At 43.2% G+C, this 24,822-nt stretch overlaps 1 protein-coding gene across 4 annotated transcripts in view; it reads left to right on the top strand.

Annotated features, from left to right (window-relative positions):
* The first annotated feature begins 7,707 nt into the window (after nt 1-7,707).
* Nucleotides 7,708-24,822, top strand: part of LOC120101643 (sodium/nucleoside cotransporter 2-like) — a 29,537-nt gene continuing 12,422 nt past the window's right edge. For 2 of the 4 annotated variants that reach the window (XR_015684582.1, XM_087655186.1), the window contains exons 1-10: nt 7,708-7,966; nt 8,523-8,619; nt 8,712-8,803; nt 17,672-17,763; nt 18,561-18,744; nt 20,770-20,911; nt 21,909-22,022; nt 22,405-22,482; nt 22,611-22,691; nt 23,111-23,191. Coding sequence is in view for 2 of the 4 variants with exons in the window: in XM_087655186.1 (XP_087511312.1) it covers nt 8,539-8,619; nt 8,712-8,803; nt 17,672-17,763; nt 18,561-18,744; nt 20,770-20,911; nt 21,909-22,022; nt 22,405-22,482; nt 22,611-22,691; nt 23,111-23,191 (945 nt within the window). In the remaining 2 variants the exon portion in view is untranslated. The remainder of the gene's footprint in view (nt 7,967-8,522; nt 8,620-8,711; nt 8,804-17,671; nt 17,764-18,560; nt 18,745-20,769; nt 20,912-21,908; nt 22,023-22,404; nt 22,483-22,610; nt 22,692-23,110; nt 23,192-24,822) is intronic. The other 2 variants (XR_015684583.1, XM_087655187.1) reach the window with 1 other exon arrangement.

The following is a 24,822-nucleotide window of genomic DNA, read 5'->3' on the forward strand; positions in this document are numbered from 1 at the left end:
TACCAGTCCTACAACTCATAGAAGGCTTATATCCAAAATATACAAAGAACTCATGAAGTTAGACTGCAGGGAGACAAATAACACTATTAAAAAATGGGGTTCAGCAATGTTTAGAACAGAGGCAGAAGGAACACCCACTCAGATCCTGCCTCACATGTGGCCCATGCATATACAGCAACCAAACTAGATATGATGGATGAAGCAAAGAAGTGCAGGCCGACAGGCCGGATGTTGATCTCTCCTGAGAGACACAGCCAGAATACAGCAAATACATAGGCGAATGCCAGCATTAAACCACTGAACTGAGAACGGGACCCACATTGACGGAATCTTAGAAAGGACTGAAAGAGCTTGAAGGGGCTTGAGACCTCATATAAACAACAATGCCAACCAACCAGAACTTCCAGGGACTAAGCCACTACCCAAAGACTATACATGGACTGACCCTGGGCTCCAACCTCATAGGTAGCAATGAATAGCCTAGTAAGGGCACCAGTGAAAGGGTGCCCTTGGTCCTGCCAAGACTGAACCCCCAGTGAACGGCATTGTTGGGGGAGGGTGGTAATGGGGGGAGGATGGGGAGGGGAACATCCATATAGAAAGGGAGCTGGAGTGGTTAGGGGGATGTTTGCCTGGAAACTGGGAAAAGTAATACCAATTGAAATGTAAATAAGAAATACCCAATTTAATAAAGATAGAGAAAAAATAAATAAAAAAGAGGAAGTGTGCCCTTGTTGGAGTAGGTGTCTCTGTTTTCATGGTCTTAAGACCAATATCTTAGCTGCCTAGAAGTGCGTCTTCCACTAACAGCCTTCAGTTGAAGATGTAGGCAGCTCTGCCAGCACCATGTCTGCCTAGATGCTGCCAGTTTCCCACCTTGATGATAATGGACTGGACCTCTGAGTCTTTAATTCAGCCTCAATTAAATTTTGTCCTTTTTAAGACTTGCCTTGATCATGGTGTCTGTTCACAGCAGTAAAACCCTAACTAAGATCTCCTGGAGCTGGGGTTACAGGTGATTGTTAGCCAATGGATGTTGATGCTTGAGATCGAACTCTTGTCCTCTTCCAGAGCAGGAAATGCTTACTCACTGAGCCATCTCTCCAGCACCCCCACTTTTTTTTTTACCATTTATTCTAACATTGAGATAATATAAGTCATTAAGTGTTGTAAATATGTATTATCATATTCAGGTTATGGGACACTAAGAAACTAAATGTTTCCTAAGCAAGTTTGCCACCTATTGTGGAAGAAAAAAATATGCTTATGGCTTTAATGTGGGACAGTTACATCATGCTAGGCAGATTCATGATTTAGTTACTGTTTTTATTTGGGAATTAAGCGTGACAGAAAGACAGGTGAGTGGGTATCAAGTTGTCAAGGGGCAGACTTCTGATGGTTAATCTTGGTTGTCAACTTGACTGGATATGAAATCAACTTTATTTTTTTGATGCAAGAAGCTAGGCACACCTGTGAGGAACTTTCTTGACCAGATTATTTGAAGAGGGATGACCCATTGTTAATGTTGACAGCTTTTTCCAATAGCATCCCAGGTATAAGAAAGAAGGGTACTGGAGAGACTGACTGTTCAATGGCCAAGAGCACTGGCTGTCTTCCAGAGGACCCAAGTTCTTTTCCCAGCTCTCACACTACAGCTCACAACCATTTATAATTCCAGTTGCAGGGGGGATCTGACATCTGTGACCTTTTTGGGAACCAGGCCATACACATCCTTTAGTGACTTTTACTTCCAGATTGTGGTTAATTCTTTATCCTGTTTGTTGGGGGACGGGCTGTGTAATCTAAGTCCAATGGGCAGTCCTTGGTTCATTGTTCCCAAAGTCAATTTTATGATTAATTTTATGTCAATTGCATCTGACACAATCTCCCATCTCAACTGATCAGGGAGAAACAAGGTCCCTGTGGCAGTTATCCAAGTTTGAAAGTACTTCCTCAAACAGCACAGTAATGGCTTGACTCACACAAACTTAAGAACTCCCTAATAATCATGGTGTCCCCAAAAGTACAGTAGTCACTGTGTCAACTTCTTTTTTGCTTGATCACTATAAGCAAAGGAACTTCAGAGAATGGAAAGGAAAGTTACATTGAATTACTGTAATAGAGAGTCAAGGTCCCCTCAACTCATTTGCAATCTGGAGTCAGTTACAGACATAGATCCCCTCAGATCAATGGGAGGACAGGTCTCCTTGAACAGAACCTACTACAATGTCAGAAATTTTCCGTGTTTCTTTTTCTCTTTCCCTCAGGAAAGTAGAATTTTTATGTGGGTAAAGTCACATTGAAGTAAAGGAGGTGATCAAACTTCCTCTGGTCCAGGAGACACTGCTCTGAATTGACATTGCTTTCAGAAGATGGCAAACTGCATTTTGCTCAGAGTCAAAGAAGAGGCTTATGGGAGTCAGGCCATTGATAGAGTTTTAGCCAAAGTGTGACTCACACTGAGTCCAGAGTCTCCCTATATTTATGCTATTGTTATTTTCCAGTCCCAGAATGCATAATTGGGATAGATACATTTAAGTGTTAGCGGATTCCCCACATTGGTAACCTGACCTCTGGTTGGCAAGGCCAAATGCAAGTGAATAGAGCTGCCCCTGTCAGGGAAAATGCTGAGTCAAAACTGGTGTGCAAGGCCCAGAGGATTACAGAAGTTTGTTCCATCATCAAGGAATTGAAAGATGCAGAGCAATGGCTCCCACCTCATCTCCTACTGGCCTGTGCAAAAGACACAGGGATCTTAGAGAATGACAGTTGTCTATCACAAACGTAATTAAGCAGTGACTCCAATTGCCACTGCTGTACCAGACATGGCTTCTTTCTCTCAGTAGACTAGCATACCTCCTGGCACCTGGTATGAAAACATGGACCTGGCAAGTGCTTTTATTTCCTTGACACTTTTTACTTTAAGAGCTCACTAATTCTCCACCCCAGTGTCCTAACCTAGTTTGCAATAATCTTGATCGCTAGAATCTTCCACAGTGATCACATTAGTCTATTTTATTGAGGACATTACTTCTATTGGACCAACAGAATAGGGAGAAGACATCACTTTGGACTTGTTCTCATCACATGATGGGAAAGAACGTGGACAAAATGCAAGGATCTTCTACATCGGTGGAGTTTCTTGGAGCCCAGTGGTGTGGGGCAGGTAGAGGCATTTCTTTTAAGCTAAATGGTAAGATGTTGTATTTGGTCCTTTCCACCACCTAGAAATAAGCCTGCTGCTTGTTGGCTGTATTTGGATTTGGAGGCAGTCTGTTCTTTACTTGGTTGTGTTATTCCAGCACAGATTTCAAGTATCTTAACAGGCTCCTTATTCTGGATAGTTTCTTGGAATAAGAGACCCTTTCTCACAGGTGCAGATTACTGTGCAGGCTGCTAGTACAATTGTGCTGGATGACTAGCCGACCTGATATTACTTGAGGTATCAGTGACAAATAGTGATACTATCTGAAGTCTTTGGAAGGTCCCTGAAGGTGAATCCCACTGGAGGCTTTTGGAATTTTGGCAAAAAGCCCTATTGTAATCTGCTGTTCTGCCTTTGAGGAACAGTTCTTGACTTGCTAGCATGACTTCATTAGTGGAAACTGAGCACTTGACAGTGATCTACACAATTTTCATGTGATATGAACTATCAATCATGAGCTGGGTGCTACCCAACACACCAAACTGTATCCTTGCACATCAAGAGCAGCAATATATTATATACATATGAATGGATCTAAGCTGGTTCTTGGGGAACAATGACATTACATGAAGAAGTTGACCAAAGCCTGTGTATTACTGTTAATGCCTTCTGTCCCCAAAGGAGGGTGTACCTTTGGCCTGTTGGATGTGCTCTATGATTGATTGACCAAGAAACAGAAGACAACGGCCTACTTTACAGATGGTTCTGATTGATGTGCAGGGTCCACCCAAAAGTGGATATCTGTAGCTTCACTATACCATTCTGGAACAGATATGAAGGACACTAGGGAAGGGAATTTTCACAGTGGGCAAGCACTTTGGGGAGTACACATGGTCATGATCTTATAATTTGCTTGGAATAAAAATGATCAGATGTGGTATTCTATACTGATGTTTACATACTGCTGTAGGTAATGACTTGGCTGGATAGTCAGAGACTTGGACATATGATTGGAAAATTGGAGTGAAAGACCTTTAGGGAAAGAGTATGTGGACAGACTACCCCAAATATGAAGATATTTGTGTCTCTCACAATTGCTCACCAAACCTAACATCAGCAGAGGATTTTAATAACCAAGTTTAGGTTGACTGTTCTGTGAGTACTAATTCACCTCTTATTCCTTCCTCATTATTGTCTCATGGACACATGAACATACTTGTAATGGTGGCACAGATGGATGGTATACATGGGTTTAGCAGCGTGTACTCCTTTTCACCATGACTGACCTGGTACAGTTTCTGCTCAGTGTTAAATCTGGCAACAACAGAGATGAACGCTGTGTTCCTGATGTCACACCATTCTGCAGCATGACGAGCCAAAACTAGGTGACAGGTGGACTGCATCAGTTTACTTCTATAGTAAAAATATCAGTGATTTGTTCTTACCAGAAGAGATACTTCTTCTGGCCATGGATTTTCCTTTTCTGAAGGCAATGATTCAGATAAAGTACCATTTTTGGATTAATAAGTGCTTCTATAGTATTCCACATATTGTTTCTGACCAAAGAAACATATATATGTAAAGAAGTATGATGATGGTGGTATTAGTAACATTTCCATCGCTGTGAAAAAATACCATGACCAAAAGTAACTTAAAGAAAGTTTATTTTTCCTTAAGCTTCCAGATATCTACATCCATAATGGCAGGGTCAGCATGGCATCAGACAGGTGTGGCAGCAGGAGCAGGGAACTGGAGCTTACGTCTCAGTCACACACAGGGAGCAGAGAGAAACAGGAAGGTGGGTGAGCCTGTAAGCCCTGAAACACCACGCCTCGAGATGTCCTTCCTTCAGCAAGGCTAAACATTCCATAGTCTCCTCAAATAGCACTACCAACTGTTGACCACTCGGAACATTTCTCACTCAAACCGCCATGTTCTCCATCATCTTGAAGTAGCTGACTTGAGTAAATCGCTTTGTAAAGACACAGTTACTGTGCCAAAAATGAATAGGAGGAGAAACTATACTGAGGTAACTGGAACTCAGGTCTCCCTCAAGGTGGATCCTGTCTTCTAACCTTTAGATATGTACATTTATGTGAAAGTAACTGTGTAGATCCCAGGAAACTAGAAAGGATCACATGCTGAAGGGGGAAATAGAATCTTTAGTGGAAGTAGAATGCCCGTGATATGAAAGTGGAAAGGGGAATGCTGGGAGTGAAGAGGTATGAGGAGGTGTGACCGAGACACAGAGGAAAGGAGTCAACCCAAACAAAGGGTGCATGAAAACACCACAAAGAAACATGAGTCTTGATAGAGGAACAAAATTTAATTAATAGTTTAAATAGATTTATTTTATGTAAGTAGAAAAATCTGTTAAATAACCCTGAGTCATGGGTTACTTAGCAAAAGCCTGTGTCAGGGATGACACCTCCCTTTGGATTGCTGATCAGGGAGTCTCATGGAAGGGGGGGGGGCAAGACAGGCATCTGCTATTGTTTGCTCACCAGGACTAGATAGTAAAATCAGATTGCTGAAGATGCCCCACTTCTTGATCACCAAGACATAGAAAATCAAGCTACAACTTGTCTGGAAAACTCTTCCTTGCTGGTGATCACTTAAGAAGCTAGAAGGTGTTACATAGGCTGTTGGAGAGAATTGTTCCCAACACTCTTACTTAGCTGTGGACCCTGTGTGCAACAGTACTGACAGGCTAGATAAGATAAGCCCACTAGTACATCAGTGGTAGGGGATACCCAACTGCTATCTGGTTACATTTTATGTCCACCACCAGGAAGGAATTCATAGCCTGTGGTTAGGGAGGTTATATTTCCCAATGGGGAAGTACTGCTGTTGCTTTGCTAAATGGACATGATGTTCCCATTAAGTTGCGCTGTAATATAACTGTTTATGTTCATAAGATAGTAGCTTCTGCAGTGTTCAGTGGTGTGTGAAGAGAGGCAACTGGTCAATGTACTCAGAGCAAATGACCACTGATTGTCCAGCAATAAATGAGATAGCTATTCAGTCACATATAAGACTTCTGAGTATCACAGAAAGAAGGAGGGGAAGAATCTATGAGTTTGAGGAAGGGAGTTGGTGATGTTGATATGGTGATGACTTCTGGGCATGGTATAATTGCTGCACTCCTGGACTCACTACAGTTATGATTACTTAGAAAAACTTATCAGTATCCTGTGCTGTTGATAATCTATTTAGTGGAGTCCTACCGCTTCCTGAGGATTTATCTTTATCAGGTAGTGGTTGATAGGGGAAGGAGACACCTCTTTTTCAGGTATAGTCATTGACAAGGTGCTCATGGCCCTGTCAAGAAACCCTAATGAAATCCACTGGGTTGTTACAATAAAATTGAGACGTGGAAGCAGAGGAGTGGCTAGTTTGGAAGAGAAGGAGTATTAGTGGGAGTGGAGGAGACAGAATAGGATAATGGGGCTGAATAGGATCAAAGTACATTATGTTCACATATGAGAATATTAAAATGAACTCCATCCTTTATATGTAATTGATATATGCTAATAAGAACTAATCTTCAGTTCCACCTTGAAAAGATGCAGTTATATAGCCAGCCAATTGGCAGTAGGTTGGAATGTCGAGGTTCTCCAGAAGGTGTGATATGCTCCAATCAGTGCCCAATATATGGTTTCTTCCATTACTCAGGTCCAGCATGGAGATGTGGAAATGGAAAGGGTACCTCATCAGCATCTGCAGTGAGCCAGTAGCCAAACTTGTGTTTTGTGTTCCCACACGTTTATGCTCTTTGTCTTTATTCCAGAAGTGGGGTTGCTTTAGCGAGAAGACACAGGAGACATTCCACTGATCTGGAAGCTAAGACTACTCTGTAGCCACTCTGGAAGCAAAATAGTTAGGAGGAGTGGTTGACCCAGACCAAAGGGAAAATGGACGTTTTCCCACAATAGAGGTAAGCAAGAGCATATCAAACGCAAGGGATCTGCATTGTGATTAAAGCCAATGGGAAACTACACCGCTCAACCCAGGTAGGATGATACTTAACTGAGACCCTTCAAGAGTAAAGGCATCGATCACTCCTCCAGGTAAAGGACCAAGAGAGCCTGAGGTGCTTGCTGAGGGTGGAGGGACTAGGGAACGGGTATAGAAGATAGTTATAACTCCAGCTAAGGGTACAAGATCTGTTATAGAAATGAGGATTATTATTGCAATGAGTATTTCTGTCCCAATTTTGTTCAGAATATGCTTGACTAAAGAGATGCATATATTAAGCAAATATCTGTGTTTTCTTTCCTTTTCTGTTCTTTTAGCTAGTAATGACTGAGATGATATCAGTAATTAAATGTTCTTAAATTTATATTGTCACAGTTAAGCTATAAGACACTAAAGACTGCATTCCTCCAGGGAGCTTGCCAGTTATTCTTTGGGAAAAATGGTGTATTTTCACTGGTAATGAGATAAGTATATGTTAAGCTCAACTAAGAAACACGTTTTCAAGAAGCCCCTCCCCTAGAGTGGGTGGCACTTTTCAATGGTAACCACCTACATAAAAGGAAGTCTTGTGGTGAAACTGTTCTGTTCCTTGCCCAGAAGTCTTGCTGAAGGGAAACCTCCACTTCCTGCTTGTGAGAGTATTAATCCCTGCTGCAGCTGTCCATCCCCACTGACATCAGACTCCAGTTTCTCCAGGATCCAGTGTGTTCTGAAGATCAGCAGCTCTCCCGGAGTCTTCAAGGCGCCAGATTTGGAAGTCTGAGGCATCTGGCTTTGTAACCTGAGCAGCTCCCAGGTTCTAGGCATTGTCTGACTAGGTTGTGCGGCCCCACCTAGCACATTGTAAGTCATTCTTGGAAGTCCTCTCTTCATACACACTCTATCAGGTCTGTTCCTTAGAGAACCCTACCTAAAGCAGTCTACTGTTCTCTCCTGTTTTTCCCCCAGCAATACTGGACACCCAGGGCTTCCTCAGATATTCTCTTCCCTCTTGTTCCTTTCAGCATAGCTCAGTGGGGCCTGTTAGGAAACAGATAAAGAACATTGGTATGTGACCCTTGATTTCAGGGACTAAATGGGTTATATTTTAACCCAGGTCTTGGGGCCCTGGGAGGCCCATGGATTCCTTCCAGTTCCTCCCTACCCTTTACTTCTTGCCTGCCGAATTGCCTTTTTTTTTTCTCCAAAATCATTTGCAGCAAGAAATCAAATTCTACCGTTTGTTATTTATTTTATTATTCTGTTCCCAATCTCTCCGGTTCTTATTCTTAATGGAAGCATCAGACTCCTTAGAGAGATTTGGTTTGTTTTCTGAGAGGACCTGACCTTAAAACGTCTCCTTTTCCCCACATGACTGAGTGACAAATGAGCTAGCCTTAGGCCTGAGTTTGTTTTTCAGCAGAGGATAACAAAAGATGGTGAAGTCAGAGGGAAGAAAATCCGTTTCCCAGGACACATCGGAGAATGGCATGGAGAACCCAGGCCTGGAGCTCATGGTATTTCAGTATGGTGGCTGCTGTGTGGCTGCTTTCCCAGGCTCTGGATTCCCTGGCTGCATGGCTGATCTCACCTTTACCTGTGCTTCTAGGAAGTCAGAAACCTTGAGCAAGGCAAAACATTGGAGGAAGTGACACAGGGACATAGCCTGAAGGATGGCTTGGGGCATTCCTCTCTCTGGAGGTAAGGGTGTTCTAGAGTTCAACTTAGTAAGCAACAAAACCCTGGGGGATGGGAGGGCAGAGAAGAAAGGTGACTGGGAACAGATTGAAGCTACTGATTCTCCGATTGCTTAACTCACAGGCAGGACCAGGATCACTGCATGTTACCATGTGAACGTGTGTATATTTTATAGAATTAACTTAGTGTAAGCCCATGACATAGACAAGCCCATCAGTGCCTGCCAGGATGACATTCAGAAAAGAATAGCAACAGCAGTGGTAATGACAGTATATGGCTAACATTTACTGAGCACTACTATGTGTAATTATCTAGATGAACAGTCGACTTTGTAATTACAGTCGATTTTTGTAATTACAACATTTCATCCTTTGGTTAGCAGTTTAACAGTCAATAATGTAAATTCCATGGAAGTTTGCTTGGAGCCATAGCAGAACTCTGCCCAGGAATGTCCTGGTTTGTTTGTTTTGGTTTGCTTGTTTGGTTTTGGCTCTTTTTTCCCTCTCTTCTTTTTCTTTCTTCTGTTTGCTTTGTGATAGAGTGTTACTATGTAGTTACTGCTGGCTTGGTATCCACTGTATAAGCTAGGGTGTCCTTGGATTTACAGATATTCTCTTGCCTCAAACTCCTGAGGGCTGGGATTATATTCTTGCTGTTAAATACATGAGTGGAAGTTCATGCTGTACACACCTGTCTTCTCTGGACCTTGAAGGCAGATACAGGAAGATGAGTTCTGTTCTTATTGAGTGTGAGAATAATCTGGGAAGTATCGTAAGATGCTCTTTCATTCCCCCAAGTTATTTTTCCTCTTTAAGCATAATTTAGACAAGAATGTTATAGATATTTTTGCTCACCTACCAAGGATGATTACCAATTGGCACACTAATGTGCTGCTCTGAGACCGCCACCATCACACACAGCAGGAGTGATGGTCCTCCAGCGCTTGAACTCTTGAAATTCTAGTAGCGCTTCAGACTTCCCACCCAGGCTTACTCTCCTTTCCTTCTGAACACGACTTACCTGTCATCCATTGTGGTAGGTGCAGGACTTATACCCTCATATTTTGTTCCTTGGTTATTCAAATAGCACCTATAATTTTCCTTGCAAAAGAAATAAACACAAGGGCCCAGCCTGAGATGTGCACGGAGCATAGTCATGAGATAGAACATCTTCCCTTGGAAATCTCCACTCTCTGTCAGAACAAATGCAACTTGAAGAGAGAGGAGTTATGGAAGAAGAAGATGAGGGTAGGTTGGAAACCCCACTGTATAGATTCTTCATGTCTGCTTATCCGTCTACTTATTTTTGTATCTATATATCTGTGTATATATGTACATATGTGTGTATTTATGTATGTGTCTATCTATCTATCTGTCTGTCTATCTATCTATCTATCTATCTATCTATCTATCTATCTATCTATCTGTCTATGTATCTGTTTTATTTATCTATCACCTATCTATCTATTTATCTATGTATAATATATCAGTCTATCATCTGTCTATCTATCTATCTGTAGGATGATGTCATTATGCAGGTGAAGGCAAGTACAAGATAGAACCAGGCCTGTCGTTGAGAAGGAAGGACAGGCAGGAGAAAAGTTTTATGGAGGAGGAGGACGAGGAGACTGGAATGGTAGAAAAGCAGTCGAGAGAACACGATGTTAAGATTCCTCTCTGCACATCTACAGGTTGTTATGATTATTCTTAAGGGATGGATGTATACAGGGCTTTGTATGTCTAGATGAGCAAATGACATCTTATTTAAGTGAGCAATTATATCTTATGGATTGGACCAGAGGTTATTGTGTTGTGTGTTCTTTCGTGTGATGATTTAATTTAATTCAAGAGAGTGTGTGGCAGCTGTAGACACTGGGCTGCCACAGAATTGAGATGTGTATGTCTGGCTTGGTGGCAACCTGCTTTGGGTACTAGCCACGTAGAGAGAGATTGTTGCCAGGCTCAGAGAGTAGCTATCTGCGGGTGAGACACTTTACTGACTGATATGAAAATATCAAACAAATGTCATGGGGCACTACAGTGTTGGATTTAGTGCAGATTAAAAGAGAGCACTTTTTTAATTTTACAGAAACAGGTGGTGCCCATTTTACCTCAACATCTATCTGTCTGTCTATCTATTTATCCATCCATCCATCCATCCATCCATCCATCCATCCATCCATCCATCCATCCATCCATCCATCCACCCATCCATCCATCCATCCACCCATTCTCCCATCCACCCACCAACCCTTCTATCTATCTATCTATCTATCTATCTATCTATCTATCTATCTATCTATCTACCTACCTACCTACCTATCTATTGAGGCACTCTTATTCTGTCACCCAGGCTTGCCTCAAAAATCTTATGGGCTCAGCTGGGCATACAGCAGTGACTCACCACACCTAGCTTGCCTGGTACTTTGTTTGTTTGTTTTTTTAAAAGATTTGTTTATTTATTATATGAATACACTGTAGCTGTCTTCAGACACATCAGAAGAGGGCCTCAGATCTCATTATAGATGGTTGTGAGACGCCATGTGATTGCTGGGACTTGAACTCAGGACCTCTGGAAGAGCAGTCAGTGCTCTTAACCACTGAACCATCTCTCCAGCTCAGCACCTTGTTTTTTAAAGACTTTTGGTCTTGCTTCTTTTCCATAGCATGGTAAAGATCAGGCATTTGCTATCTTCTGTGAGGACTGTATCAAGCAAGGATGTGGGTATTTTGGGACAGAAAGTCCTCTCCCAGACAACACATCTACTAAGACTCAGTAGTGACTATGTTCTGGTTTAGGTCTTGTCTCATTGGTTTAGGTCTTGTGTCACTGAATTTGGACTCAGAACCTTTAGAACTTGTTATCTCCAGCTTCTCCAGTTCCTTATAGCTATCACCTCTGAATTAAACATGCTGGCCTTCCCTGATAGACTTTACACTGGCTCAGTTTTTTCTTGGTTTTACACACTGGTTATTCGCCTCTGTTTGTGTTTGAGACTCAGTTGGCATTCTCCTTTGGATGACTTTGTAAATTTCTGTTTCCTATGCAACAATATCATTCAGTTCTTAAGTTCAGAACCAGTTGTGTAAAAAGAATTACTCAGTCTAGCTAGCATGTATTAAAGACACACAATTCAGGTATTTTATTTTCCATCTGTAAGCCTAGATTGGGTAGGCTTTGGAGTTATTTTAAGTAATATCTCAGTCATATGTATCTTGTTACCGGTTGTTTCTCTTGGCCATATGCTCATGGTCCATCTTCCCTCAGGAGGCCTCTTGAAGAGCAAGAAGGAGGAGGAAGAAGGAAGGTGTCATGGTGTGCTGTGGGCACATGGCCATGAGGGCCAGGCAGTTGGAGCAGGAGCAGCCCAGGGAGAACATGGCAAGTGATATCTCGAGGCCATTGACAGGGAAGTAGACAAAATAGCATAGAGCTCAGCTCTAGTGATTTAAGGCTTATTATAAACATGAATGGATGTTTCTTTTATTTGGGAACTAAATGATCTAAGGTGGGTTAGAAACACCCAAATAATATTTAGCACCACACAGTTGTGTACATAACTTTGGCTATGGAAACTGATACTTCAGACGGTGGGTTTGTGACAACAACAACATCTCTTTCCTGTGACTTATTTTTTAGAGTACCAGAGTATATCCCCTCTTGCTTTGTAGTAGCATGTCTAATTGGTATTTAACTGGGTGTAATATAAGACCTTTGTTCTAGTGAAAGTTCCTAGACACCTGTGCTGGGCAATCCTCACTGTTTTCTCACACCATCAGGTGATTCTGAATTGACTTCTTCAGTTCCTGCTTTTATTTCTTTCTTCAAGCCAGTGTAATAAACCGGCTTTCTTCAGCCAGGGCTGCACTGTCTGCATTCACAGACACTGAATTGTCTGAAAGCTGCCTCACGTTTTCCACAGCTTGACCTGAACGAATTAAGAGTTAAATGAAGAGCCCCAGATCCCAGCAGTTATGCAGGGCTCTGTGTCCCTGAGTTAGGAGAGTTTCTACACCTGGCAGATAGTTTGACTAAGAGAACTCATGGACACCTTTGCTGCTGGTTTGCTGCTGGATGTGGTGACCACCAAAGTCATGCTTAGCTAGAGCTTCTGACCATGCTCACCCATTTGACTTCCACCTGTCATGTGTGGGTGGAGCCAGTAAGCCTGCAGGAAGGTTGTCTTTAGTCAATACCAGAGGCTTCCATAGAAATGTGTGGAGGTAGAGGCAAAAAGTGTCAGTGTTCACTCACCTAAGAGCTAAACCTCTCAATTCAGTGTCTAGCTATAGCACAGATACTAAGCCTCAAACTGTACCATTATGTAGGGTAAAGGGCTTGCTACTGTTGGCAAGATGCTGGACCAGGCAAGATACAGAGCTCTCGGACACTTGTGTATGTGCTTCTATGACTGCTTGATTAGTTTAAAAGGTTGAGTTCTTCCTCTTTTTATTTTGGATGTATAGTCCATCATCGTTTTCTTTTTTTTTTCCAGTTACTACTGTACTTTATTGTGTTCAACCAAATCACCATGTTACAAAAATAGCAAGCTGCCATAATAAAAAATAAGGCTCCTCTATCCAGCACCAGATAGCATCATTTTACTTTCAAGCCTAGAAATTGCACACTTGTATATAAACCAACCGAAGATGAGGATTGAGAGTTCATCTTGGTGGATTTTTCCTTTGATGAATATGAAGTGTCCTTCCTTATCTTTTTTGATGACTTTTGGTTGAAATTGATTTTATTTGATATTAGAATGGCTACTCCAGCTTGCTTCTTCTGACCATTTGCTTGGAAAGTTGTTTTCCAGCCTTTCACTCTGTGGTAGTGTCTGTCTTTGTCTCTGAGGTGTGTTTCCTGTAGGCAGCAGAATGCAGGGTCCTCATTGCGTATCCAGTTTGTTAATCTATGTCTTTTTATTGGGGAGTTGAGGCCATTGATGTTGAGAGATATTAAGGAATAGTGATTATTGCTTCCTGTTATATTCATATTTGGATGTGAGGTTATGTTTGTGTGCTTTTCTTCTCTTTGTTTTGTTGCCAAGATGATTAGTTTCTTGCTTCTTCTAGGGTACAGCTTGCCTCCTTATGTTGGGCTTTACCCTTTATTATCCTTTGTAGTGCTGGATTTGTAGAAAGATATTGTGTAAATTTGGTTTTGTCATGGAATATCTTGGTTTCTCCATCTATGTGAATTGAGAGTTTTGCAGGATACAGTAACCTGGGCTGGCATTTGTGTTCTCTTAGGGTCTGTATGACATCTGTCCAGGATCTTCTGGCCTTCATAGTTTCTGGCGAAAAGTCTGGTGTGATTCTGATAGGTCTGCCTTTATATGTTACTTGACCTTTTTCCCTTACTGCTTTTAATATTCTTTCTTTATTTTGTGCATTTGGTGTTTTGACTATTATGTGACAGGAGGTGTTTCTTTTCTGGTCCAATCTATTTGGAGTTCTGTAGGCTTCTTGTATGCATATGGGTATCTCTTTTTTTAGGTTAGGGAAGTTTTCTTCTATGATTTTGTTGAAGATATTTACTGGTCCTTTGAGCTGGGAGTCTTCACTCTCTTCTATCCCTATTATCCTTAGGTTTGATCTTCTCATTGAGTCCTGGATTTCCTATATGTTTTGGACCAGTAGCTTTTTCTGCTTTACATTATCTTTGACAGTTGAGCCAATGATTTCTATGGAATCTTCTGCTCCTGAGATTCTCTCTTCCATCTCTTGTATTCTGTTGGTGAAGCTTGTATCTACAGCTCCTTGTCTTTTCTTTTGATTTTCTATGTCCAGGGTTGTTTCCATGTATTCTTTCTTGATTGCTTCTATTTCCATTTTTAATACCTTCAACTGTTTGATTGTGTTTTCCTGGAATTCTTTCAGGGATTTTTGCGATTCCTCTCTGTAGGCTTCTACTTGTTCTCTAAGGGAGTTCTTTATGTCTTTCTTGAAGTCCTCCAGCATCATGATCAAATATGATTTTGAAACTAGATCTTGCTTTTCTGGTGTGTTTGGATATTCCGTGTTTGCTTTGGTGGGAGAATTGGGCTCCGATGATGCCATGTAGTCTTGGTTTCTGTTGCTTGGGTTCCTGCGCTTGCCTCTCGCCATCAGATTATCTCTAGTGTTACTTTGTTCTGCTATTTCTGACAGTGGCTAGACTGTCCTATAAGCCTGTGTGTCAGGAGTGCTGTAGAACTGTTTTCTTGTTTTCTTTCAGCCAGTTATGGGGACAGAGTGTTCTGCTTTCGGGCGTGTAGTTTTTCCTCTCTACAGGTCTTCAGCTGTTCCTGTGGGCCTGTGTCTTGAGTTCACCAGGCAGGTTTCTTGCAGGGGAAAAGTTGGTCCTACCTGTGGTTCCAAGGCTCAAGTTTGCTCGTGGGGTACTGCCTAAGTCCTCTCCGCGGCGGCAGCAACTGGGAAGATCTGCGCCGCTCTTTCCGGGAGCCTCCGTGCACCAGGGTTCCAGATGACGTTTGGTGTTTTCCTCTGGTGTCTGGATGTGCACAGAGTGCAGTCTCTTCTGGTTTCCCAGGCGTGTCTGCCTCTCTGAAGGTTCAGCTCTCCCTCCCACGGGATTTGGGTGCAGAGAACTGTTTATCCGGTCTGTTTCCTTCAGGTTCTGGCGGTGTCTCAGGCGCAGGGGTCCTGCCGCTCCTGGGCCCTCCCCTACGGGAACCCAGAGGCCTTATACAGTTGCCTCTTGGGCTAGGGATGTGGGCAGGGGTGGGCAGTGTTGGTGGTCTCTTCCGCTCTGCAGCCTCAGGAGTGCCCACCTGATCAGGCGGTGAGGTCTCTCTCCCACAGGGTTTGGGAGCAGAGAGCTGCTCCATCGTTTTCTTTTTAATACTCAGTTCTAACCTGGTATTCTAGAATTCCATTGTTCATGAGTTTTGCAAACATTTTGGTAATTTCTGAGTACTCATTGACCTTTCCAGGAAATGGTGGTTTGTGGTGAAGAGGTGAAACCCTAAGCCTGTGCTTTCTAATGACTCTTAGGCTCATGTATATTCCTTTCTTTTTTGCAGTGGCTTTGCCCAATAGGTACTTAATTGGATATAGTTTCAAGTCAGCTTCACCTTGTGAATTAGGAGATAGGTAGCATATTTAAAGTAGAGAGAATTTACTCATAAAGAGACTACTATGTGCAATTAAAGTATAATGACAGGCATATGAAAATAATATAATAAAGCCCAAAACTAACTTAAAGAGAGAATTAAGGGAGAAACAAAAAGAGTGCTGGGGAGTTGGCTCAGTGGTTAATTAAGTACATGCACTGCTCTTTCAGAGGTCCCACATTCAGTACCTAGAAGGCACACCCAGTGGCTTACACTTGCCTGTGATCCTAGCTCCATGAATCAGGGAGCACAATCTAACCCTAGACCAGAAGGGTGTAGTGCAAGAGAACCTGGTAGTGTGCTCAGACCAGAATCCCTCCCTGCTTAGATGGGAACTTTCTGTATTGTGATGTCTTGTGAGGTCCCATGGGGGAAACCCACTAGATAAGCCAAAGGGTTTGGAGTTCAGTGGTATGTCCTCACTGATTGAACTCTCAGGACCTAAGCAGGGTGGAGAGAGGACCTGTAGGAGCAAGTTAAAAGCTGGAACTTACGGGTCAAAATGAGTGCTTTGTGAATGATATTCAGTTGGCAAGAACAACCTCCTCCAGTGTTATAAGAGTTTCACTGCTGTCAAGTGCCGACACTGTAAACTTTCTGACTCCCTACTTGTCCACTAAGCACAGATGGTGGCAGGGGCCTGTAGATCCCAAACGTCCTCCTGAGGTGAGGGCCTTAGACAATCCAAGCATGATACGGATAGTTTCCCTCTCTCTTTTACTTCCCTGTATCTGAGAATGTACAACTTGCTGAGACAACCCAGGGTCAGACTTCATTCAGAAGTTAAGGGGAGAGAGGTGGAACTGAAGAAGGAAGGGTGTAGGACCTATGGTTACAATGGGTTCAACCCAAGATAGGTAGGATGGGCACCAATAGACTCCAAACTGTGTGGACCAAGACCCCAGACCATTTAGCTGCTGGTACCATCTGTAGCTAATACCTTAGCACCACAGTCTCAGACAGGTCACTTCTAGCTGGGCTCACTTTCTTTGGAGTTTCCAAAAGTGTGGGATTCGGATCTATTTGCACACATAGGTCCAGTGTGCTCCTTAGGAGTTGCAAAGGCAGATGATGGGGTCAGGTAAGGTGCAGCTGGGATGGTGATGGAGAGTTTAAGTACAGAATCCAGGCTACTCAGAGACAAGTTCTGTTGATAACCTCTGTGACCTTGGGAAAGTTACTTGGCTTCCTGGCTTTCAGATTGCAACAGCACCCACCCCCAGGGTCATTAGAGGGTCAATGGTGTTAGTATGTGCGAGTCCTTTGAGCCCAGACACATGAAACATACCACACAAAGCAATCTTGAGTAGTTCTTGCTGAATGTCTTCTCTCAGTCCTGTCAACCGAGAGACTGAGCTTGGTGCTGTTTTCCCTCCTACCTGCCAATGTGTGAAGAATTACTCAAAGTACTAGCTTTGTGTGGTTTTAGGGTACTGTGATAGAATATCTTCTAAGAAGGACAGGCAGAATATGGAAGCCAAGCAATGCCTGTCCTTAGGAAACACAGACCACCACCAGCTTCTGTGGTAGTAAATCACCAATGACGTAGCTCCTCCAGGCTGCCTCAGCCTTTCTGACCTGGGGCACAGGCACAAAATTTGAGCTGGCCTTTGGGGACCTTGTTGGAGAACTATCGAATATCTGCATCTGATTAATTTTCTTTATTAACTAAGAATAAACTTTGCCTGGTCTATCAAATTCAAAGTCTTGCACACAGGATGAAGTAATGCTCACATTTAAATTTGTCTTCTCATCAGGAGGATTCTTCAGCCTTTCACCAAGGCCAGAAGTTTCTACGAAAGACATGCTGCTTTATTCAAAAAGATCCTGCTTGGTCTCTTGTGTTTAGGTGAGATCATGAGAATTCATGAATTGGGGGGAAACAGGAGCATTTTTACAGTTGTCAACTTGTGTCAAGATTGTTGCTGGGAGAAAATGAATAGTACTCAGAAACTAACCTAAAGGCTATGTGAGGTGCAGATCGTAACTGCCTGTAGGTGAAGACAGTTTATTGTCTTAGACCCAGAAGGATAAGTAAAATCCAAAGAAAAGCTATAGTTTAAAAGCACACTATTTGACAGGTTTAAAGTTTTAACAAAAAAATTTTTGGTTCACCTTGTTTTTAGTGCTTAGATTTGATTCAGAGCACATGTCTGTAGTATTTATGAAAGATGCCTTTATACACAACATATTTACTGCTTTGTACTTAAAATCAGTGCTAGATATTATTTTTGAGAGACAGAAAACCTTGCTTATGGTATGCTGTCAGTGGAGTGCGGAGCTTTGATTAGGTGCAGCAGGGATGCTGAGATCATAAGTTATTCTTCTGGGTGAATCCGGGGGCACAGAGGAAGCTTCATGTGGCTTTCCCTCCTAGAGCCAGCCTCCCTACACGGTTTTACTCAAGACAAAGTTTGATCATTGTCATTTCGACACAGCTGGGGTAAAAAAGAAGAAGAAGAAGATAAAAAGCCTGATTTCCAAAGAGTCTGACAGTGGCTGTGGACCACATCTAAGGGAGAGAGCAAGAGCGAGGGCAGCAGCTAAACTGGAAGGGTTGAGACTTCCCCAGAGCAGAGAGGAATGGCCTCCTTCTGTGTGGAAGCTCAGCCTTCCTGACTCCCACCCTTCGCCTTCTCTTCACAGCGTATGCTGCCTACCTCCTGGCAGCTTGCATCCTGAACTTCCGGAGGGCACTGGCCTTGTTTGTCATCACCTGCCTTGTCATCTTCATCCTGGCTTGCCACTTTCTGAAAAAATTCTTTGCTAAAAAGTCAATAAGATGCTTGAAGCCCTTGAAAAACACCCGCCTGAGACTTTGGCTTAAGAGGTAAGTGTGCCAACTTTGTTGCTGTTCACTAAATCCCTAAGAACAATGAAAAGGCTCTTCTGGCTCCCTGGTTTAGAGGTTTAGCTGTGGTCTCTTAGCCCCATCAATGTTGGCTGGTGATAGAGCAGAATATTATGGTGGGAATCGAGCAGGTGAAGTAAAGCTGTTCACATCATGGAGGCCAGGAGGCAAGGGTGTCAGTAGGGCAGAGATCAGCACAAGGAGTAACCTACAAGGGTTGCCCTGTGATTGACTTCCACCAGTTGGGTCTCAGCTCCTAGAGCTTTCTCCACCTCCTAACAATCCTTTTAACTGTGAACGTGTCCGTGGATTAACTCACTGATGACGTCAAAGCCTTCTTCTTGTCTCCTTTTACCTCCCTTTCTTTTTCTTTTCTTTGTCATGAAACAAGGTCTCTTGCCCATGCTGGTCCCAGAACTCTTTATCTACATATAAAGGATTTATATACATATCAAGGATGTAGCAAAGGATGTCTTTGGACTGCTGATCCTCCTGCCTCCACCTCTTTAGTACCAGAATTACACATGTACTTAGTTCACGGAGTGCTGGGATTGAGCCCATGGCCTTGCCCATCCTAGGGAAGCCTCTACTTGGACAAGAGGTGGCTGAGCATCAAAGCCATCTCTTTAGTATGTTCCCTTTTGACAGCTCCTGAGTGGGCAGGCTCTCACCTTATACCAAGGCAAGTGCAGAGAGCACAGAGCAACAGGCCTTTGAGCCCCACTCCAGTTTCTCATAGACTTGGGTCAGCATTGCTGGTGCAGATGGGACTCCGTATCAGGGAGGAAGTTCAGTCTGAAATCCCAAGCGGCCATGACAGAAGTGAGAAAAGCCATGCTTCTCCTCAGTGGAATGGTCAGAGCAGATGCTCGCACTTACATCAACCTATTAGCCAGGTGGCCTCTCCCTGCCCTGTGTTAGCCCCTTTCCCTCCAGTCCTCCCAATCCCTCTATGTGATTTCATCTTTACAGCCCCTTAGAGCAGTGGTTCTCAACCTTCCTAATGCTGTGACCTTTTAGTGTACTTCCCCATGCTGTGGTGACCCTCCAACCAGAAAATGGCTCATCGCTATCTAGTTGTAATGTTGGCAGTTATGCATTGTAATAACATTAGTGTTATCATAATGTAAATATCTGTTTTGTATGATATCTGATATAAAACCTCTAAAGGGGTCTTGACCCACAGGTCGAGAGACACTCTTAGAGTCTAGGAACAACTTCCTCACATGCATAGATGAACTCATTTTCAATGTTATGTGTATGAGTGTTTTGTCTACATGTATGTGTGTGTGCCACATACATGGCTGGTGCCTAGTGTGTTCAGAAGCTCGGATCAGATCCCTTGTGACCTGTGTTACAGGTGGTTGGTGAGCCACCATGTTGGTGCTGGAAATTGAACCTGAGTCCACCACAAGTATAAGTGTTCTCAGCTGCTCAGGCAGTTCTCCAATCCCCAGTCTTGCAATCACATTCCTCCTGCCTCTGCTTCCTAAGGTTTGCACTCCATGACTGTCTCCTTATTCATTTTGGTAGGCTAGGGATTAGACCCAGGGTCTTGTACATTCTAGGCAAATGCTCTGCTAAGCTACATCCACAGCCTCTAGTCTATGTAGTAAAGGCCGTAAGTCCATAGATGATGTATTTGATTCCAACATTTAGAGTGGTCAAAAAAGGAGTAGCAGTCCGTACGGGACCAGCTCAATATTGTCTTCTGTTTTCAGTATTTTATTGGTCACTGGAAGCACCTTCATGGATGAGTCTGCATATCACATTTCAATGATATGTCTGTATGAGAAATGAGACGTTATGTGGTTTGTAGTCTCTGATTAGACACTTATTCATGTAAATTGGGGAGCAGAAGATAGGGAGCTGCCAGAGGATTCTCAAGGTTCATCTCTGTGTAGTGAATGAGCCCTTGCGTTCTCTCACTGAGCCTCCGACTAAGGGAGTTCTCTGTTGCTCATTACCTGAGTCGGTGACTGAGCTTCGGCATCCCTCCTCCAGGGTGTTCATGGGAGCCGCTGTTGTCGGCCTTATTCTCTGGCTGGCTCTGGACACAGCTCAAAGGCCAGAGCAGCTGATCTCCTTTGCGGGAATCTGCATGTTCATCCTCATCCTCTTTGCCTGCTCCAAACACCACAGTGCGGTGAGTTTGGGGTACTTAGGTTGGGCATAGAAGCACAAGCAAGGGCTACGTCGAAATTACAAAGTTCTCATGTCAGGTATACATGGCAAAGACAGAGCTAAGCAACCTTTCTTGGAATCTTCTGACAGGTTTATTCTTATGCAAATTTGAAAGCTTTTAGAGACCTTTGGACTGTTAATTGTTATTGTGGTATATATGAAATCTAGTCAGCATTAAAGACATATAAAATCAAATAGAAGGAAAAAAAGAAAGGAAGGAAGGGAGAAAGAAAGAAAGAAAGAAAGAAAGAAAGAAAGAAAAAAGGAAGGAAGAAAACAGCATGGCAGAGAATCAGATGTCATTGTACAGGAATGATGTTTGCATAAGTTATTTGCATGCATGTGTCATTGCTATAATGTAGCTTATTTAAAAATTAGTACAGACATACTTGCATCTCCACAATATCACCATATTTTTTTGTACCAGTCTCCCTGTTCCCTGTGTCATTTTCCTGGTGGAACTCCATGGCTGAGAGCCTTTGGGAGAATGGGGTTTTATTTGTCTCATACTTTTCCATCACTGTTCATCATCGAAGGAAGTCAGAACAGAAACTCAAACAGAGCAAGGATCCTGGAGGCAAGAGCTGATGTAGATCCAGTGGAGGGGGCTGCTGACTGCCTTGCTCAACCTGGCTTGCTCAGGGTGCTTTCTTATAGAACCCAGGACCACCAGCACCCCTCACAATGGACTGGGCCGTCCACCATCAGTCACTAGGTCTCCATCAATGCCCTATAGTCTTGTCACCAGCCCAATCTCATGGGGGTATTTCTCAACTGAGGTTCCTTCCCCTTAGATGACTTTAGTTTGTGTCAAGTTAACATAAAACTAGCCAGCACAGCTACATTACCCCAGACTGTTCACACACTCCCTTAGCACCACTCCCAGGACATGGTTGAATTAGGCAATGGCTGAACAAAGTCTGTAACTCATGCATGGAATATTTTCTTTTTGGTCTCAGGTGAGCTGGAGGACAGTGTTTTGGGGCCTGGGCCTTCAGTTCGTCTTTGGGATTTTGGTCATCAGAACTGAACCTGGATTTAATGCATTTCAATGGCTGGGAGATCAGATCCAGGTACAGGGAATTGGATGTCAGAGTTTTCTTTACCGGGAACCTCAAAGAATGTGGATTTGAGGAAGCAGGAGGCTTTGGGACTATGCCTTAATGATGCTGTGGCAGAATCTGGTCGGTAAAGAGAAAGAGTAATGGGGTTCCGGTGAGAATACGGAATCCAGTTAGGTAGAGAGTAATAAGGTTCAGGCAGTACACAGAATCGGGTAAAGAGAGGAAGAAGAAGGGGTGAGGTGAGAATGTAACTGAAGAGAAGTTGATTGGCTGAGTCTGTCATTTCATGACCAATTTTGGGACATGGCTCACAGGTGGTCACACCTGAGTCATATCCCGTCTTCCTGTGTCCCACCTATCCTAATTCTCATCCCTTTTCTTTCTACTTCAGACTTTCCTGGCATATACTGTACAAGGATCCAGTTTTGTTTTTGGTGACACACTGGTCCAAAATGTGTTTGCTTTTCAGGTAATACCCATTTGTGGGCAGGCATGACAATGTCAGCAAAGGGCAGGGGCAGAGAGCCGGGGATTATGTGTGCCCCACACCGCACACTCACTATAGTGTCTCACACACTGCCTCCATTCTTGTTGCAGTCTCTCCCAATCATTATTTTCTTCGGATGTGTGATGTCTATTCTCTACTACCTGGGCCTTGTGCAGTGGGTGATCCAGAAGGTAAGGCATTTGGTTTCCATGAAAGGACCTTCAGCTTGAGTCTGTCAGGAGAATGAATGAATTCATACTTACGTTGGGGGAGAAAGTTCATATGTGGGATGTGGAGAAACAGAACCAATTTGAAAAGTCCATCTCTCTGAAGCCTCCTGGTATCAAATGATTACCCAGGCCTGAGATGGGCTGGAGGCAGAACATGGTAAAAAGTTCTTTCATACTGGGCTGAATTTGCTTGTTCTAGAAACCCCAAGGCCTGAGTTCTGTCTGGCTAATGTTTGCAACTTCTTCTGTTACTCTGGGCCATACTATTTTTTTGGGCCTGCGTTTCTTTACCACCCAATGGAATAGAGGGGAGGGCTTTTGCTGGAGAATATCCAAGACTCCTACTAATGTTGAAGATTTATGTGTCTGGGTTCTTGTAGATTGCCTGGTTCCTGCAAATCACCATGGGTACCACAGCTGCAGAGACCCTGGCCGTGGCAGGAAACATCTTTGTGGGAATGGTAAGTTCCCTGGAGCCTTCTGCTTTTCTAATCTCTCGAGAACCAAGAACTTTAAACAGAACAAATTTACAAAGAGGATTTTCCCTTCCATTCCCTCCACACCTCCTTCTTTCGTGTTTTTCTTTCTCTTTTTTCCCCCATCTTTATTAAATTGGGTATTTCTTATTTACATTTCAAATGTTATTCCCTTTCCTGGTTTCCATGCCAACATCACCCTAACCCCTCAACCTCCCTTTATATATTGAAGTTCCCCTCCCAATCCTCCCCCCATTACCTCCCTACTCCCAACAATCAAATTCACTGGGGGTCCAGCCTTGGCAGGACCAAGGGCTTCCCCTTCCACTGGTGCTCTTACTAGGCTATGCATTGCTACCTATGAGGTTGGTCAGTCCATGTATAGTCTTTGGGTAGTGGCTTAGTCCCTGGAAGCTCTGGTTGCTTGGCATTGTTGTTCATATGGGGTCTCAAGCCCCTTCAAGCTCTTTCAGTCCTTTCTCTGATTCCTTCAACGGGGGTCCCATTCTCAGTTCAGTGGTTTGCTGCTGGCATTGGCCTATGTATTTGCTGTATTCTGGCTGTGTCTCTCAGGAAAGATCTACATCCGGTGTCTGTTGGCCTGCACTTCTTTGCTTCATCCATCTTATCTAGTTTGGTGGCTGTATATGTATGGGCCACATGTGGGGCAGGCTCTGAATGGGTGTTCCTTCAGCCTCTGTTCTATCCTCCCTATCCCATCCCAAGGATATTCTTGTTCCTCTTTTAAAGTAGAAGTGAAGCACCCTCATTTTGGTCATGCTTCTTGAGTTTCATATGTTCTGTGCATCTACCATATTTCTAGTATTGGTGCTAATATCCACTTATCAATGAGTGCATACCATGTGTGTTTTCCTGTGATTGGGTTACCTCACTCAGGATGATATTTTCCAGTTCCATCCATTTGCCTATGAATTTCATAAATTCATTGCTTTTGATAGGTGAATAGTACTCTATTTTGTTGATGTACCACATTTTCTGTATGCATTCCTCTGTTGAAGGGACTCTGGGTTCTTTCCAGCTTTTGGCTATTATAAATAAGGCTGCTATGAACATAGTGCAGCACATGTCTTTGTTATATGTGGAGGCATCTTTTGGGTATATGCCCAAGAGAGGTATAGCTGGGTCCTCAGGTAGTTCAATGTCCAAATTTCTGAGGAATCTCCAGACTGATTTCCAGAATGGTTGCTACAGTCTGCAATCCCACCAACAGTGGAGGAGTGTTCCTCTTTCTCCACATCCTTGCCAGCCTCTGCTGTTGCTGTAGTTTTTGATCTTCGCCATTTTGACTGGTCTGAGGTGGAATCTCAAGGTTCTTTTGATTTGCATTTCCCTTATGACTAAAGATGTTAAACAGATTCTTTAGGTGCTTCTCAGCCATTCGGCATTCCTCAGCTGTGAATTCTTTGTTTAGATCTGAACCCCATTTTTAATAGGGTTATTTGTCTCCCTGCAGTCTAACTTATTGAATTCTTTGTATATTTTGGATATAAGCCCTCTATCAGTTGTAGGATTGGTTAAGATCTTTCCCCAATCTGTTGGTTGCTGTTTTGTCCTAACAATGTTGTTTGCTTTACAGAAGCTTTGTAGTTTTATGA

This window comes from Rattus norvegicus, chromosome 3 (genome assembly GCF_021556685.1).
Source record: "Rattus norvegicus strain SHRSP/BbbUtx chromosome 3, alternate assembly SHRSP_T2T, whole genome shotgun sequence".
NCBI lineage: Eukaryota > Metazoa > Chordata > Mammalia > Rodentia > Muridae > Rattus > Rattus norvegicus.